Source organism: Helianthus annuus, chromosome 6, assembly GCF_002127325.2.
Source record: "Helianthus annuus cultivar XRQ/B chromosome 6, HanXRQr2.0-SUNRISE, whole genome shotgun sequence".
NCBI classification, from domain to species: Eukaryota; Viridiplantae; Streptophyta; class Magnoliopsida; order Asterales; family Asteraceae; genus Helianthus; species Helianthus annuus.
Genome location: NC_035438.2, coordinates 42,213,174 through 42,228,533, shown reverse-complemented (window position 1 = coordinate 42,228,533; position 15,360 = coordinate 42,213,174). Strand labels below are relative to the sequence as shown.

Below are 15,360 nucleotides of genomic sequence, written 5' to 3'. Positions count from 1 at the left end.
CGGATCACTTTCCTTCAAAACCAGTTTCCATGAATTTCTATCGGGTGGCATATGCCCTCCTCCCCTTAAGAAGCCGGGTTTTGTATTGTTTGTCTTAAGAGCAGAAATTCATAAAATGATGTTTAGATTCATACTTGTGTAATAAAACACTAACCAAGTAATATCATATCTTTCGTTTTGTTTAATAAACGTTCGATATATATATTTGATCTCCTATACGAGTAAACATTAATTATAACGATTAAAACCGACCAAATTAATAAGAATACATTTTTTAACGGCCAACAAATACTATACAAGCCCGGCCATCCGGGCAAACTTATTGGCGAAAGGCCATCCACGCCCTACGTACACAGACAGCACTGGTGACTAGACCCGTCCACCATTCTAGTGGAAACCCACCGCCTGAAGGCTCACTGTGGTAAAACTCATGGCCCACCTGAAACAAATCGTAACCAAATTGCACTAAGTGAGACTCCAACTCATGACCTTCACATTGGAAGGTCATGGGGTTATCTCCTCCCAAACCAATTGATCTACTACTTATCGGCTAATAAAAATATTTTTATTCTGGTAAAATAGTTTACCTTCTTATTTAATAGATCAAATTATTTACAGAAATGAAAAGGAAAAAAATATATTGACCCTAAAGAAGACCATCCGACCCGAGAGGATGATGCCTCCTATGATACTATCAACAAAATTCCATACAATTTTAATAGCTTGACACCTATATATACCATAAACCTACACTCCAAAAATGAAGAAATTACTACTCCAAACAAAACCAAATGGATCAAAATCAAGAAATATGTGTTGTGATGGTGCCTTTTATAGCACAAGGCCATCTCAACCAGCTCATCCACCTCTCTCGCCTCATCTCCGCCTACAACCTCCCCGTCCACTTCGTCTGCGCACCTAGTCATACACGCCAAGCCAAGCTTCGGGTCCATGGTTGGGACCCTCTCTCTGTCGCCAACATCCACTTCCACGAGTTTCCGATTCCCTCTTACCCTAACGATCCACCCACCCCCAATGCCACCCTACGCTTTCCCAACCACCTCATGCCATCATTTAAAGCCATCATGCACCTACGCGAACCATTCCTCAAATTGTTATCCGATCTCTCGACCAAAATGAAACGGATTGTGATCATTCATGATTACTTGATGAGCTCCATCGTTCAAGACTATGTTTTGTTCCCCAACGCTGAAGTTTACATGTTTCAAAGCTGTTCTGCTTTTACTGCCTTTTGGTATCATTGGGAGGAAACACAAAAGTTAAAGTTGGACGATGAAACCGAATCATTATGGATGAAACTCCCTTCTTTAGAAGGGTGTTTCAGTAATGAGTTTCTAGACGTGATTGTTTCAGAAGACTCATTGTTCAGGAAAGTATCCAGCTTGGGAACACTTTACGACACAAGCAAAGTGTTTGAAGAGAAGTACTTGGAGTTACTTAAACACGAAGAGGTCACCGCCGGTACGACCAAGAATTGGGCTATCGGTCCATTCAATCCGGTTACAATTAGTGATCACAAGAACTCCAGTCCCGAATCGGTCAAGTTATTCAATTGGCTCGACAAACAAGAACCAAATTCAGTGATTTATGTCTCGTTTGGAACCACGGTTTCACTAACAGATGAAGAAGTGAAAGAAATTGCTTTCGGGTTGGAAGAAAGCGGTCAGAAGTTTATATGGGTTGTGAGGGAAGCCGATAAAGCCAACATTTTTAACGGTGTCAATCGGAGAGTGGATTTGCCAGAGGGTTATGAAGAGAGGGTGGAAAGCAGTGAGGTGGGTGTAGTGATGAGGGGCTGGGCACCACAGCTTGAAATATTGAAACACTCATCTACAGGTGGGTTCATGAGTCACTGTGGTTGGAATTCAAGCATGGAGGGGATCACAATGGGGGTTCCTATAGCTGCATGGCCCATGCATTCCGATCAACCGAGGAACGCTACTCTGATAACAGAGGTGCTCGGAACAGGAATATACGCGAGGGAGTGGGTGCGTAGAGACGAAAAGGTGCCGGCAGCGATGGTTTCAGAAGCGGTTAGACGATTGATGGCATCGGAAGAAGGATGTCAAGTAAGAAAGAAGGCGGCAGAACTTGGCGTTGCGGTCAGGCAATCGGTGGAAGAAGGTGGCGTTATGCGCAAGGAACTGGATGAGTTTCTTGGTCATATCACCAGACAGTAACAGATTTGAATTTACTATCGTTTGTGACGAAACATCACAAAGCCATCGATGATTTCTAATCTATGTCTCTATCAGTGTCACCATAATAAAGTAATAGATACTATATTTTCTGTCACCTCTTGCTCCCTTGCTATTATCTATCTACTCTTGTTTGTATTTTAGACCTCTTGCTCCCTTGCTATTATCTATCTACTCTTGTATTTTAGAATAAACGGATTGACTGCAAACAGTTTCATACTATTCAATCAGCTAATTGGTTGAGCCGGTTTGGTTCCTGTTTCTGAAAGTGTAGTTAGCAGTTCAGCCTATAATTTAGTCAAAACCGACCAAGCCGGACAACAAACACCGCCACTACTTCCTCCGATGAATACAAGTATTTGATAACAACCAATATATTATTATAGTTAGTTAAAGTTGGTCTGGATTACAATATAACTAAAGTAAATTTTGACACTAACAAAAATCATCACAAGTTGACAACTCAAATTATCCAGTGGACTTTTGTTGACACAAAAATACAGTTCCACAAACGAAACCAGACTCCAACCCAGACACAGATTGAGACCAAGATGAGGACATGAACCTGGAATTTAAGCGTACCATGATGGTTTGTTTTCATGCGTATTAACATCACAACTTGTGAAATCAAATTTATTATTCACGGGCTGCAGAGGTTCTTGAGATCCTCTTCCTGGGCGTACCAAGTCGGTATTATTTTTGATAAATGAGGATACAGATCCTTGTATGAGTTCCTTATTGTCCCTTCTGCAACACCTGTTGCTAGTGATACATCTGCATAAACCCACGTTTCTCGACTCGGTAACAATAATATTTCGAAAACAGAATGAACATATATCATCAAGAACACAGTACGTGGAAGCAAGTTTACCTTTGAGGGGTTTCTTATCATCAGAAAGTTGAGTCACGATGTAAATAACAGCTGCAGCTATAGAGATTGGGCTTCTCCTAAAATAAAATAAAAAAATGCATATCACCAAATTAAAACTTGAAAATAAATATTTTAATTGTAATACTTAATCACACAAAGACAACATAAGTACCTTATATCAAACTGTTCAGACTTCTGGACAGATTCCTGGGCCGCTTTAACGGTCTGGTTAGTCATGCCAAGATTGGAACAAAAGCGCCTCTATTATCCAAAATTATTTAACCATTAATCCGATAACCACAACATGTAATACTTAACATGACCGCTACACAAGCTAAGAACATAAAATATAACAGACCATAAAATCGCCAGCGTGTATAGTCCCCATTTCCACTGACTGACCCATCTCAAGTTCTAGTTGCTTCACAATGTATTCTTTTGCACGTCCAATTTCCTTCTTGGTGGCTCCGTTGGCAACCGAACAGATTTCTATTTGAACACAGGTTCAAGACAATGGAAATCCAGTTCATATAAACAGAGACCAGTAAGCATCCGATTAAACTAATGTGGATTGTTTATACCCTTTACAGTGCGTGGCTTGTCTTCTTGACGGCAAGCGATGTAAAGACAGGCCGCCAATATGGCGTCTTGGTTTCTTCCCCTACTTGACTTCTGGTCTTCGACCTTCTTAAATATCTCATTAGCACGATCCTAGAAAGTCAAAGGACACCAACCACAACACACAAATGAATATATGTCAAGGGGGGATAGGCGACAGCATTAAATGAATGACTTCAAATGGAATATATAACAAGACACTGCCACTGATTATTATTTCCATTTATATGATACTGCCAATAAAAGCATACCTTTATTGTTGCAACAAGGCCCAACCTGTATTGACACATTAAATGCATCAGAACAAACTCAAACTCCAAACAGCATTGATGTGAGTTTGTGTGAGAATGCAGAAGCAAAGAATGGGTCTATGTTATAATAATATTCTTGAATCAAAGAATAAACTGGACAAATATTTGTCCAAACGATATCAACACCCTCAAAAACAACAAACAGAAAAAAAATTAATCCAACTAATACTTAAATAGGCTGGATAACAAGTTGCTGCTGTTACTGTTATCTAACAAAAGAATCCTTAAAAATCATATTTTGACATTTAGATTTTTCTCTAAAGTCTAAACTTTTCCACTTTCCCATATCAAAATAGTATTATAGAATAGCACTATAACCATGTGTATTATGCGTCCCCTCTACCAAAGGTGTATCTTCTCTCTAAAGAAACACATTGCAAGACATCTAAGGGTGCTATGTCCAAATAGGGCTCTACACAGCACTTTGCATCAATACAGATTAACATTTCTCTCTTTAAGACTCAATAGTGTAAGCAAATAGCCAGACTATGTTCTTGAGTTTATAAATTAGAGAAAAAATATAGCTTCGACCATTGGCATCATGCAACTTCAAAGTAAAACCAGACAAAGCAGATGCAAACAAACACCCCAAAACATCACTTAGTTCCTAAAATCTCATTTTATCATCTTCTAATCTGCTATAAACTCAGACTTGCAGACAAATAAAATCAGCAACCCTTCATTATACTAATGGTGACTTTGATCACAAAAGCATAAACCTTAACACACTTCACATACTTTACATTTGCAGTATTCTGTTAACCAATCTCATATAACAAAAGATGATACGCAAGTAGAACTCCTAATGCTTCAAAACTTCACCAATCAGTATCATGCAGCTTAAAAGTAAAACCAGACAATGTGCGTGTAAACAAATAACCCCAAACATCACTTAGTTCCCAAAACCTCATTTCACCACCTCCCAATCTGCTATAAACTCAGACTTGCAGACAAAAGATCCCTTGATACTAACAGCGACTTTAGTCACATTAACATAAACCTTAACACGCTTCACATACTTTACATTTGCAGTATTCTCAATCTGTTAACCTATCTCATTAATTAACAAATAATAATACATAATGCTTCATAACCTGCAATTTCAAAATTCTCAAATTCAACCAATACACATACAGTAAACCTAGGGTTTACATAATAACAACCTAACCTAGGGTTTATATAACAATAATAATAACTTCTGAGTCCTACAAAACCATTAATAAGTTAATAACCAAAACAAAACCCTAAAACAATCACTCTCACCTATCAGACATAGTAGCAATCGTTTTAAACGCCATAATAAGGCTCCGGTCCGGATTAGATCCACGGTTCTGCCACCGGCCCAACGAGGTGGACAAAAAGTCGCTAGTAACGCCGTTAGGTTTCGAAATGACCGTGGATAAACCGCCGTCGTTAAGGAGGACATTAGTAGGGCCACCGACACGCACAGGATCGTTATCGCCGGACTCGTTGGCGAACGTACGCCACTCGGAGGTTTCATCGATGGAGTGCGATTCGAGGACGAGTCCGCACTCGGAGCAGACGGTGTCTCCGGCGGAGTGGTCAAACACGACCTCCGTGCTCCGCTTGCAGTCCGAGCAATAGGCGTCCATATCGTTGTGAGGATGAATGTTGTGGTGTTAATGGTGGTCTTAGGGTTTTACAGGGGAGAGGCCTTGGTAGGGAAGTCACGTAGGTATTGCTTATTGTGACCTTACGAGGATGAGAATCAGACATATATGTGGATTGTATGGGTTTTGGTTCGGTTTAGGGATGAGTATGGTATTCGTTACCATTTGCTCATCCCTAGTTTGGTTTATTGTAGTACTCATATGATGTTGAAACTTGATATAGTAACTGAAAGAGATATGTCCAACAGGATATCGATACTTGTTTTACATTGATTGAAAACAATAAAAATGAATATTGGTACCGATGTTTTACTACGGTATCTGTTTGGTTTGCCAGTGTATTCTTATTGTACTTATTGTACTGACGTTCACTATAGCTTACGACACTAAAAGAATAGTCAATATTTATTGTAACTATATCCTCATTATTTTCCTCTTTAGTTGTTGTAATTTTGTATTTAAATATCTAGTGATTAATGATAAGATAACAATTTCCTTTCTAATTCAATATCTCTCGTATGTATCTAGAGCGACCTAAATCTCCACCAAGAAAAGCGAATTGTTTGCAGGAGTATGTGTTTTGTACAAGGAAAGATTACTTCTGGGTGAGCATGAAATATCAAAGTGTTTATGAGCAAGTCCATGTTCCAAACAGCGACTTTCAAGCACATGTTCCTGCAAACCTGCCAACATTCTGATTGTCTCTGAACATCGCTGAATGAAACAGAAATATTAAGAAAGTCGATGTATGATACCAATAACTTATTAAAGTCGTTGATTCAACCTGCATACATAAATCAAAGTCGTTGAATGAAATGCATAACTAATGAACATCGTTGTTTCAACCTGCAAACATAAATGAAAGTCGTTGATATGTTCGAAGACCTTATTAAAGTCGTTGTTTTGTTTAGTGAACATAAAGAAAGTTGTTGTTTCGTTTAGTGAACTTAATTCAAAGCCTCTCAAGACCCATGTGATTCTGAAGAACCCATGTGGAAAAAGTAAAATGCTAAAATTAATAGGTTGAATAGTTCATAGGCACAAAAAATTCAGGGAGGAAGCTATCGTTTTAATATTGGAATAATGGAATTTTTTGCAGGTTTAGGTGGTTTGGAACTCAAAATAGCACTTCTAGGTGGTCTTGAACAATGAAAGCATTATTAGGTATATAGTGGTTTGAAACAGCAGCATTCATGATAAAAACCTGCAAAAGCTGCAACAATTCTTAAACATTCCTTTTGTAGCCTAATGTCGTTGTTTTAAACCCATACTTAAAGAATGTCGTTGTTTCATTCCAATATGTTCATGAATGTCGCTGTTTTGTTGTGATACTTACAACAACTTCGCTATTTCAATCTGACATGTTCAATTAAAGTGCTGCCAATTTTCAGACGTGAATCTTTAATATATTCAAGCTTCACGTGAACTTATGTGAAAAGAATAGTGTTGGCAGATGTAATTTGACCATATCTCAGTAGATTTACATGTTAAATTAAATTTTGTTGCCATGTTCACGTGATCTCTTCAACATTTACAGGGGAAATAGTCTTGGTAGATATTTTAACCATATCTCCTAGGCTAGCTAGTATAGCAGAAGGAATAGCATTAGGAATAGTATGAACTGAAATTTGCAGGATGAATAGTGGTTTTGGAAGTATATAAACAATACAACGATGATTATTAAGTATGCAAACCATTAAGCGACATTCTTTAACATATTGGGACGAAACAACGACATTCTTTAACATATGGAAAGGAAACATAGACATTCTTTAAGTACGGGTTTAAAACATCGACATTAGGCTACAAAAGGAATGTTTCAGGATTGTTGCAGCTTTTGCAGGTTTTTATCATGAATGTCGTTGTTTCAAACCACTATATACCTAATAATGCTTTCATTGTTCAAGACTACCTAGAAGTGCTATTTTGAGTTCCAAACCGCCTAAATCTGCAAAAAGTTCGAAATAATGAGTAGCAGGCTATCTTGTCTAATGAGTAAATAAGCTTATAGGGTGAAGGTATTAGTTTAGATTTTATGAAGGTATTAATTCAAAATTGTTGGATTAATCGGTTCGTTTACGGGTCACGGTCGGCACGTTATCAGGTCGCAAATTGTAAATCGGGTTTATCCTATACAGAAAATGGTTCATTTACGGATCACTGGTTACGGGTCAGCATGTAAACGGGTCAAATGGGTTGTAATAGTTGGGATATTTTGGTCATGTTTTATCAGTTTGGAAGAGGGTCTTGGTTGTTGAAGACTTTGGCAGAAAGTGACCAAGTTTGATGGAGATGAATGTGAACGTTGGTTTGTTGCCTAACAAGCAGGAAAACGTGGAGTTTTAATGCATGTGCTTTGTTTCTTTTTAATTATAAATAGGATAGTTAACTGCTTATTTATGTACCTCTTTTGATATCGAATACAATAGCCATTTTTATAATCTCTGCAGCTTTACACTCATATATATTTATATATTCTTGTCAGACCCCAACCGATGGCGAAAACATCGGGGCGCGGCACTAGGCGAACCAGATTGCTCAAGAAAATCCATAACAATTATTAAATGACAATATTGAAAAGGTTCATTGTCCCATACCAATAAACAAACATTTCAAAAACAGTCATTACAGAGTTCACATCTCTTAAACAAGCAAGTCCGACAACCTAGATTTTATTGTAGGTTTCTAGACTTCCTAACTTGATTCCAACATAGCACAACATCCAATCAACCTGTCACATACGTTAAAATAAAAGTCAATACATAAAGTAAAGGTGAGTACACAAGTTTGCATAGTAATAGTATGAAAAGCGTTTACGCATAACCAGCATGTAACACGTAGCGGGCGAAGCATGTAACTATTCAACAACGATACAACCTAACCACGAGACTGCGTCGTAGAGTATGCGCGACACATGTTCACCGAAGCGAACACGTGAAGTAAAGTAATGTGATCCCTAGCAACCCCTGTCACACAGGTTCCTTGTCCAAACTATAGTACTATCGTTGCTAGAGGCGGTCTAGTGTAACACTGTATAAGCATAGTAACAAGCATTCAACAAATCACGTATAACATGCGGGAGCGGTTAGCGTTTATAAAGTGTTTACGTTGTGTGATGTGTTTTGATATAGAACGTATGTAACACCCAAAAGTGCGTTAAACGAAAATGGGTTCGAGTATACTCACAGTGTGTGTTTAGCAAGTAAACACCAGCTAGATTGGATTGAAGGGAGCGCGTCGGGTCAGCCTGTGCACGGAAACAGAAGCATAAGTATTCCACAAGGCTGAATGGTTGTAAATAGAATGTCGGACGGGTTAAGTGTTTAACAGTTCATCTGAACGGATGGGTCCCATCCGAACGGATGGTCATCCGGGCAGATGGCCAATCGAACGGATGGCCATTCGACTAGAATGTGATTGTTTGCGAAACTTTAAAATTCGGAGTTTAGTTAAATGCGTTTAAACAATGGAGATCGTTAGGGACAGGTCATCCGAACGGATGGTCATCCGGACGGATGGTCATTCGGGCGGGTAATCTGTAGTTGAGTTTTTTTGTAAAACTTCTAAGTAAAAGTTGTGAGTTAACGGGGACGGCGAGACGGCGTGTCAAACAACGGAATTCACCAACTCCAGTTCATTCGGCCGGATGGGCCCAACCCATTCGGACAACGTACTGTTCGTTGATGAAGATTCATGTTTGACCCGTTAATCGATCCATCTCTTCGGTAGAAATCAGTTTTCAACCGGCTTTTGACTAAGGAACGAGTCGAGAGTCTGGTTGAATCCAGATTCCATCAATATTATGTAGAAAACTGAAGAAAAGTTCAAAACAAGTTGAAAAAGTGTTGAAATCGTTCATAATTAAGTTGAAAAGTGTGAAATCCTTTAGATCTTGAACCAATCTCGATTGAATGGTGTTCCACAACAGTTTAACTTAGCAAAAAGAGTGAAATCCACCTTCGAGAGGTCCGAAATCAGTGATTTCGAGAAAAAGTTGAAGTGTGTGATTTTGATGAAAAAGATGGAGTAGAAGTGATTGGAGATGAAGACTGTGGAAGATTTGAGAGAAAATGCTTACAAATTGGCCTTGAATTGTGACTGAGAGCTTGGGAGCGGATGAGAGTGTCAAAGTGTGAGAATGAGGGCGTACGGCTAGTATTTATAGGGGGAGAGTGAGATTTAAGGCGGTGCATGAGTGGCAGCGTTCGGATGGCTCCATCCGGTCAGATGGTCATCCGGACGGATGGTCATCCGGGCGGATGTCCATTCGGACGGAAAGCCATTCGGACGGCCGAGTTTGCGCGAGTTAGTTTTCCAACTTTGGTTCGTTTGTTAAGCGTTGCGTTGCATTTAATTGAGTTGCGAGTGAGCGTTGAGCGTGTAAGGGTTGCGTTGATAACCACATAACATTCACAAATAATCACAAAAATAACACACATAATATAGTTAAATCCGCGTTTCGAGTTTGCGTTGCGATAGCGTTTAGTCTAAATAAGCGATGTAGAATGTGATAAAGTGCGTTTAAGTAGTAAGCGTTATAAGTAGCGTTTAAATGCGATAATCGTGATTAAGTAAGCGTTGTAATAAGCGTTTAAAATGCGTTGAAAAATATAGTTTTAACCCATTGCGTTAATCGAATCCCAAGAGTACAAGCGTTTACGAAAGAAATGACAGCGATAGGTAACGATCCGAAAAGTCGGGTTGTTACAATACTTACGTGAGAGTTTGAGTATGTGTGTGTGTTGTGAGAGTGTGAGTGTGGGACCAGAAACCAACAAAAACAACAACTTCTACAAGGTCTGGGAATGAAACAGCGACTTTTGTTGAAAGTATGAGACCGAAACAATGACTTTCTGAAGGTATAAGTATCAAACAGCGACTTTGATTGAAAGTATATAATTGAAACAACGACTTCTGGATGTCTTGGTTCAAAACAGCGATGTTCAGAGACAATCAAAATGTTGGCAGGTTTGCAGGAACATGGGCTTGAAAGTCGATGTTTGGAACATGGACTTACCCATAAACACTTTGATATTTCATGCCCACCTAGAAGTAACCTTTCCTTGTACGAAACACCTACTCTTGCAAAAAAATCGAGAAAAGCCAATCCTTCTCCTTTTTTTTCTTTTCACAGTCGCTACCTACATGGCTCCTCAATCCATCATTCAAATAATAGCATCCACCCACCTTCCAATTAAACTCACGTCAAACAACTTCCCTTCATGGCGTAAACAAGTTGTTTCAACCCTCATAGGACTCGAACTTGATCATCATATTTTCGGCAACTCCGATCCACTGGCTAAAACCTTAGTAACCGGTGATATCACGAAATCAAACCATGAATATCTCAGGTGGTTCCGCCAAGATCAGATGATAACAGTGCACTCCTTAGCAGTTGCAATCCAGCCAATTGTTTCAGTCGTTGAGTCTGCTCGATAAGCCTAAAATGCTCTAAATTCCAGTTAAGCAAACAAGTCTAGATCCCGCATTATTTCTCTCAAGTCTCACCTCGCCAAAAATCCGAAGGGCTCTCGCTCTATCTCCGATTTTTTACATGATATGAAGTCAATCTCGGATGATCTTGCACTAGCTCAAAGTCTGGTTTCTGAAGAAGACCTTGTAGTTCACATCATGAACCAATTAGGCGATGAATATGCCAACTTTGTTGCCGCTCTAAAAACCCGCGACACCACCATCTCCTTTCCAGACTTATTAGACAAGCTCCTAGACCATGAACATACCCTCAAGGAAACTACGGTTTCCACTAAGCCGCTTATCACCACTATGAACCAAACCCGACATCAACCATCTCGTTCATACACCCGCTCTTCCGCTGAAAATTGCTTCAACAAACCTACACACCAAATAACCGAACTCAATGGTCATCTAGATCAGCCCCCCTATGGCTCGACCAAACCGTACCCAAACTTATTGTCAGTTTTGCAACATACCGAGTCATGAAACAAAAAACTGTTGAAAGCTCAGACGATTCCTATGGGAAAACAATGTTATTATTCAAGGAAATCCTTCCCAACAGTTCCGTTTGTCAACACCACTTCACCATAATAAGCTGCTATGCACCCATCATGGATGTGGGAAACCGGCGCATTAGGTCACACCACACCACACCACTCCGAATCAGAATTCGTTGCCCGTTCTTTCCAAATACAAAGGCCCAGGTGAGATTGTCCTACACCGGTCATACTACCATTCCCATTAACTTACGACCACTTCTTTTGAATGATGTTTTAGTTGTTCCTCATTTACGTAATCATCTTATTTCCGTTGCTAAAGTGTGTCGAACTAACCATGTTTTCGTTGAAATTTTTCCTTATCATTTTTTGGTCAAGGATCTACGCACCTGGGCGCCTCTCATGTGGTGAGTGAACGTTAATGAGGTTTACTACAAACCACTCGCTACTTCTCCTCAAATAAATGCAACCAACACAGGATCTTTACTCATGTGACATCACACTCTTGGACATCCATCATTCAAACAAGTCTTTAATTGCTAAATTAGGACTTCATTCTAATAAAATGTCATATGAGTCATTTCATTGTAATTCTTGTTCATTGAATAAAAGTCACAAACTTTCGTTTGGCCATAATTCTTTTGTTGCAAACAAACCTTTAGAACTTGTTTACTCTGATATTTGGGGACCGGTTCAAACCTCATTTGATGGGTATAAATATTACATTGTTTTTATTGATTTTTACTCGAAATATGTATGGTTATACCCGCCCAAACGCAAATCAGAGGTGTCTATTCTTTTCCCACAATTCAAAATGTTAGTGGAAAAGTTTTTTGAAACGCCTTTGGTTGCCTTAATCACTGATAATGGTAGGGAATATGTTGACCTAACACCCTACCTTACCTCTCAAGGCATCTCCCATTACACAACTCTACCTTACACACCCGAGCAAAACGGGGTAGTTGAACGTCGCCACCGCCATGTAGTTGAAACAGGCCTTGCCTTCCTCCATTACGCTCACTTACCATCGCATTTTTGGCGTCATGCCTTCCAAACCGCTACTGTCACACCCCAACCGATGGCGGAATCACCGAGGCATGGCACTGAGCGAAACAGATTGTCCAGAAGTTTCCACAACAACTATCATTACTATTCAGTTTAAATAATACGTCCCATACCGTATCCCAAATAGTAAAACAAATTATTACAGATAACAACTAGTCAAATATTCTGTTTCGACAACTCAGATTTTAAATATAATATAAATATGAAAATCGTTCAGATGCTTCTAGAGACTCGATCTGCAAGATCTACAGACAACTATGCTCTAGACTCTTATTCTAAGCTCGCCTTCCTAGCAGATAAGCATCCTAATTACCTGCCACATACGTTAAAATAAGGTCAATACATAAGATGTAAAGGTGAGCATACAAGTTTGATAATAGCATAACAGAGTTCGAAATAGTTTACGCATAACCAACACGTACACAGAGGAAAAAGAAGCATGTTAATTATCGACATGGATCTATCGATACCAATGACTGCGGGTTGACTACCCGGGGTAGTTCGCAATACATGATTACCACCGTAATCCATGCAAGTAATTGTCGTTAACAACCCCCGTGTGAATGGGTGCTGAGTCCAAACTATAGTACTATCGTCGTTAAGTCAGGTAGACTGTAATGCCCATAAATTTAAAATCATTAACCACTAAGAAAACCCTAATTAAGACACCCAAGTAATTCTGCACTAACCCTAAAATTTTCGAAACAATCGGAATCAGGATCAGGGTGTCACACCCCCAAAATCCCACCTGCGGAGTACTACCGCTTGGAGGCGTGACTGACCAGGATCCAGCCACCAATCATACTGAACAAGCATATAAATAGTTATAAAAGTTTAACCATCACGATTGGTGTTTCAAAACAAACAAGTTAAGTTGCAAGCGGAAGCATAAGTTTAAAGTTATAACATAAGTTCCAAAAGTTTCAAGTTTAACATATCATGTAGCAATCCCTGTCCCACAACGATCCTCCTCCATGCAAGCTCCAGTTGAGTACCTAGGGTCCTGCAAAGCATGTAGTAACGAGTCAACAACTAGTTGAGTGAGTTCACGGTTGGGTGTTTGTTTTAGTTATTCCGAAAACAGTTTCCTTTAGCTGGCATCCTGCCGTGGGAGTTACCCCATAGTTTAAAAAACGTGACATGTTCATTCCCAGTTACTCCGGCACTCCGGCCGTGGGGGCTACCCCATGTAGTTATCAGGCATTTCGGCCGTGGGGGCTACCCCATGCGTACACTAGACTCGTTACCATATCGACTGCTGACTGTAGTCATGTTTATGTGCCCTGAAAACATCAATGTCTATCATCATTGACGTGCCCCAGATCCATTAGTTCACGCCCGTCCTCTGCGGCACGGTGTGAGGCTTGTCAGACCTAAATAGCGCTATCTAACTAATGACCCGCTCGCCATTGGCCCGGCGATTAGTCGATACAAAAAGGAGGGACTTCGTGATAGAGTTTTAGTCTAGTACGTTTATCCGTCCATCCGGACGAGGAATCACATTCCTGAACCACTGACGTCCTACCCAAGGAGGACGAGGAATCCACGTTCCTTAACCCCGTTCCCAACCCAGGGAATCCCATGCTTTGTAGAGGGTGTGAACTCACCTTGGTTTGCTCGGCAGTTAATCGCAGAAAGTCAATCAAGTCGCAAGTAGTCAGTTACGTCCTAACACGGATATCACTTATAATCAGATTCAAGCCAGCAATGCACGTATGTTTAACACGTATGGCAAACACGTTTAACAGTTCACAGTTCTCAGTTAACAATCAGACATAATCCAAAGTCTAAGTGTAAGGCCCAAACAGTTGGGCTCGTGATAACAGACCCAAATAACATCTCAACAGTAGCACAGAAGTCCATAAATTCGGCCCACTAACTTAGGCCCGAGGTGTGGTCTCGAGTCGCAACTGGACTCGCAAGCATGGTCTCGAGTCATGCTGTGTGTGCTGATCTCAGGTGGTTGCGAGTCGCAACCGGTGTCGCAACCGTGGTCTCGGTTCATCATGCTGAGGTCTCGAGTCGCAACGGGACTCGTAACCTGTGGTTTCGGCTTGTCCTGCTATGGTTGCGAGTCGCAACCGCGTGGTCTCGAGTCATCATGCTGTGGTTGCGAGTCGCAACTGCGTGATTGCGAGTCGGTAGCAGTCGTTTTCAAGTTCACGTGTTGATGCAGATGTAGTCAGATTAGTGGTACAATATAATCAGGCCCAAATCCGGAAATAACCAATAGAATCCCACTAACATATTTCCTAATCAGGCTATTAGTCAAAGATGGATCAAAATCACAAGGGTTTTCAATCTTCAACTATCATTCAAAGTGTTCTTCAATATTCAAACCCATATTCAACAAGTTCATAACATATTAATCACTTATTCACCCAAAACTATGAACAAGCATCAAAACACTAAACATAACACACAACTCGGTTTTCATATATGTCCGATTTCATGGCAAGTGCAACCCGATTTCATGTTTATCAACAAAAGTGGTTCAAACTTCATTTAGACACAAAATATCACACTCATCATATAGTATATGCTAACCGGTTCATCATTGTGCATATTAGAATCATCATAAACATCAAGAACAACATGTAATCTCTAACCATAAACATCATCTTATTCATGCATCACAAAACACAACAAAAATCAACCATAAACATGATAGAT

The 15,360-nt window shown here is 39.9% G+C and overlaps 2 protein-coding genes across 2 annotated transcripts; one reads left to right on the top strand and one right to left on the bottom strand.

The window, feature by feature from the left end:
* The first annotated feature begins 776 nt into the window (after positions 1–776).
* On the top strand, positions 777–2,362 carry LOC110884183 (zeatin O-xylosyltransferase). Its single transcript, XM_022131870.2, has one exon. It carries the CDS (start codon positions 792–794, stop codon positions 2,199–2,201), a length of 1,410 nt encoding a protein of 469 aa, XP_021987562.1. The 5' UTR covers positions 777–791; the 3' UTR covers positions 2,202–2,362.
* A 215-nt stretch (positions 2,363–2,577) lies between these two features.
* Positions 2,578–5,751, bottom strand: LOC110884182 (transcription initiation factor IIB-2). The gene is made up of 7 exons (XM_022131868.2): positions 5,283–5,751; positions 3,960–3,984; positions 3,672–3,801; positions 3,449–3,579; positions 3,263–3,351; positions 3,091–3,167; positions 2,578–2,993 (listed from the first exon to the last, which is right to left on the bottom strand). The coding sequence occupies exons 1-7, from the start codon at positions 5,630–5,632 to the stop codon at positions 2,860–2,862; spliced, it is 936 nt and encodes a 311-aa protein (XP_021987560.1). The 5' UTR covers positions 5,633–5,751; the 3' UTR covers positions 2,578–2,859.
* Between the last annotated feature and the right edge of the window lie 9,609 nt (positions 5,752–15,360).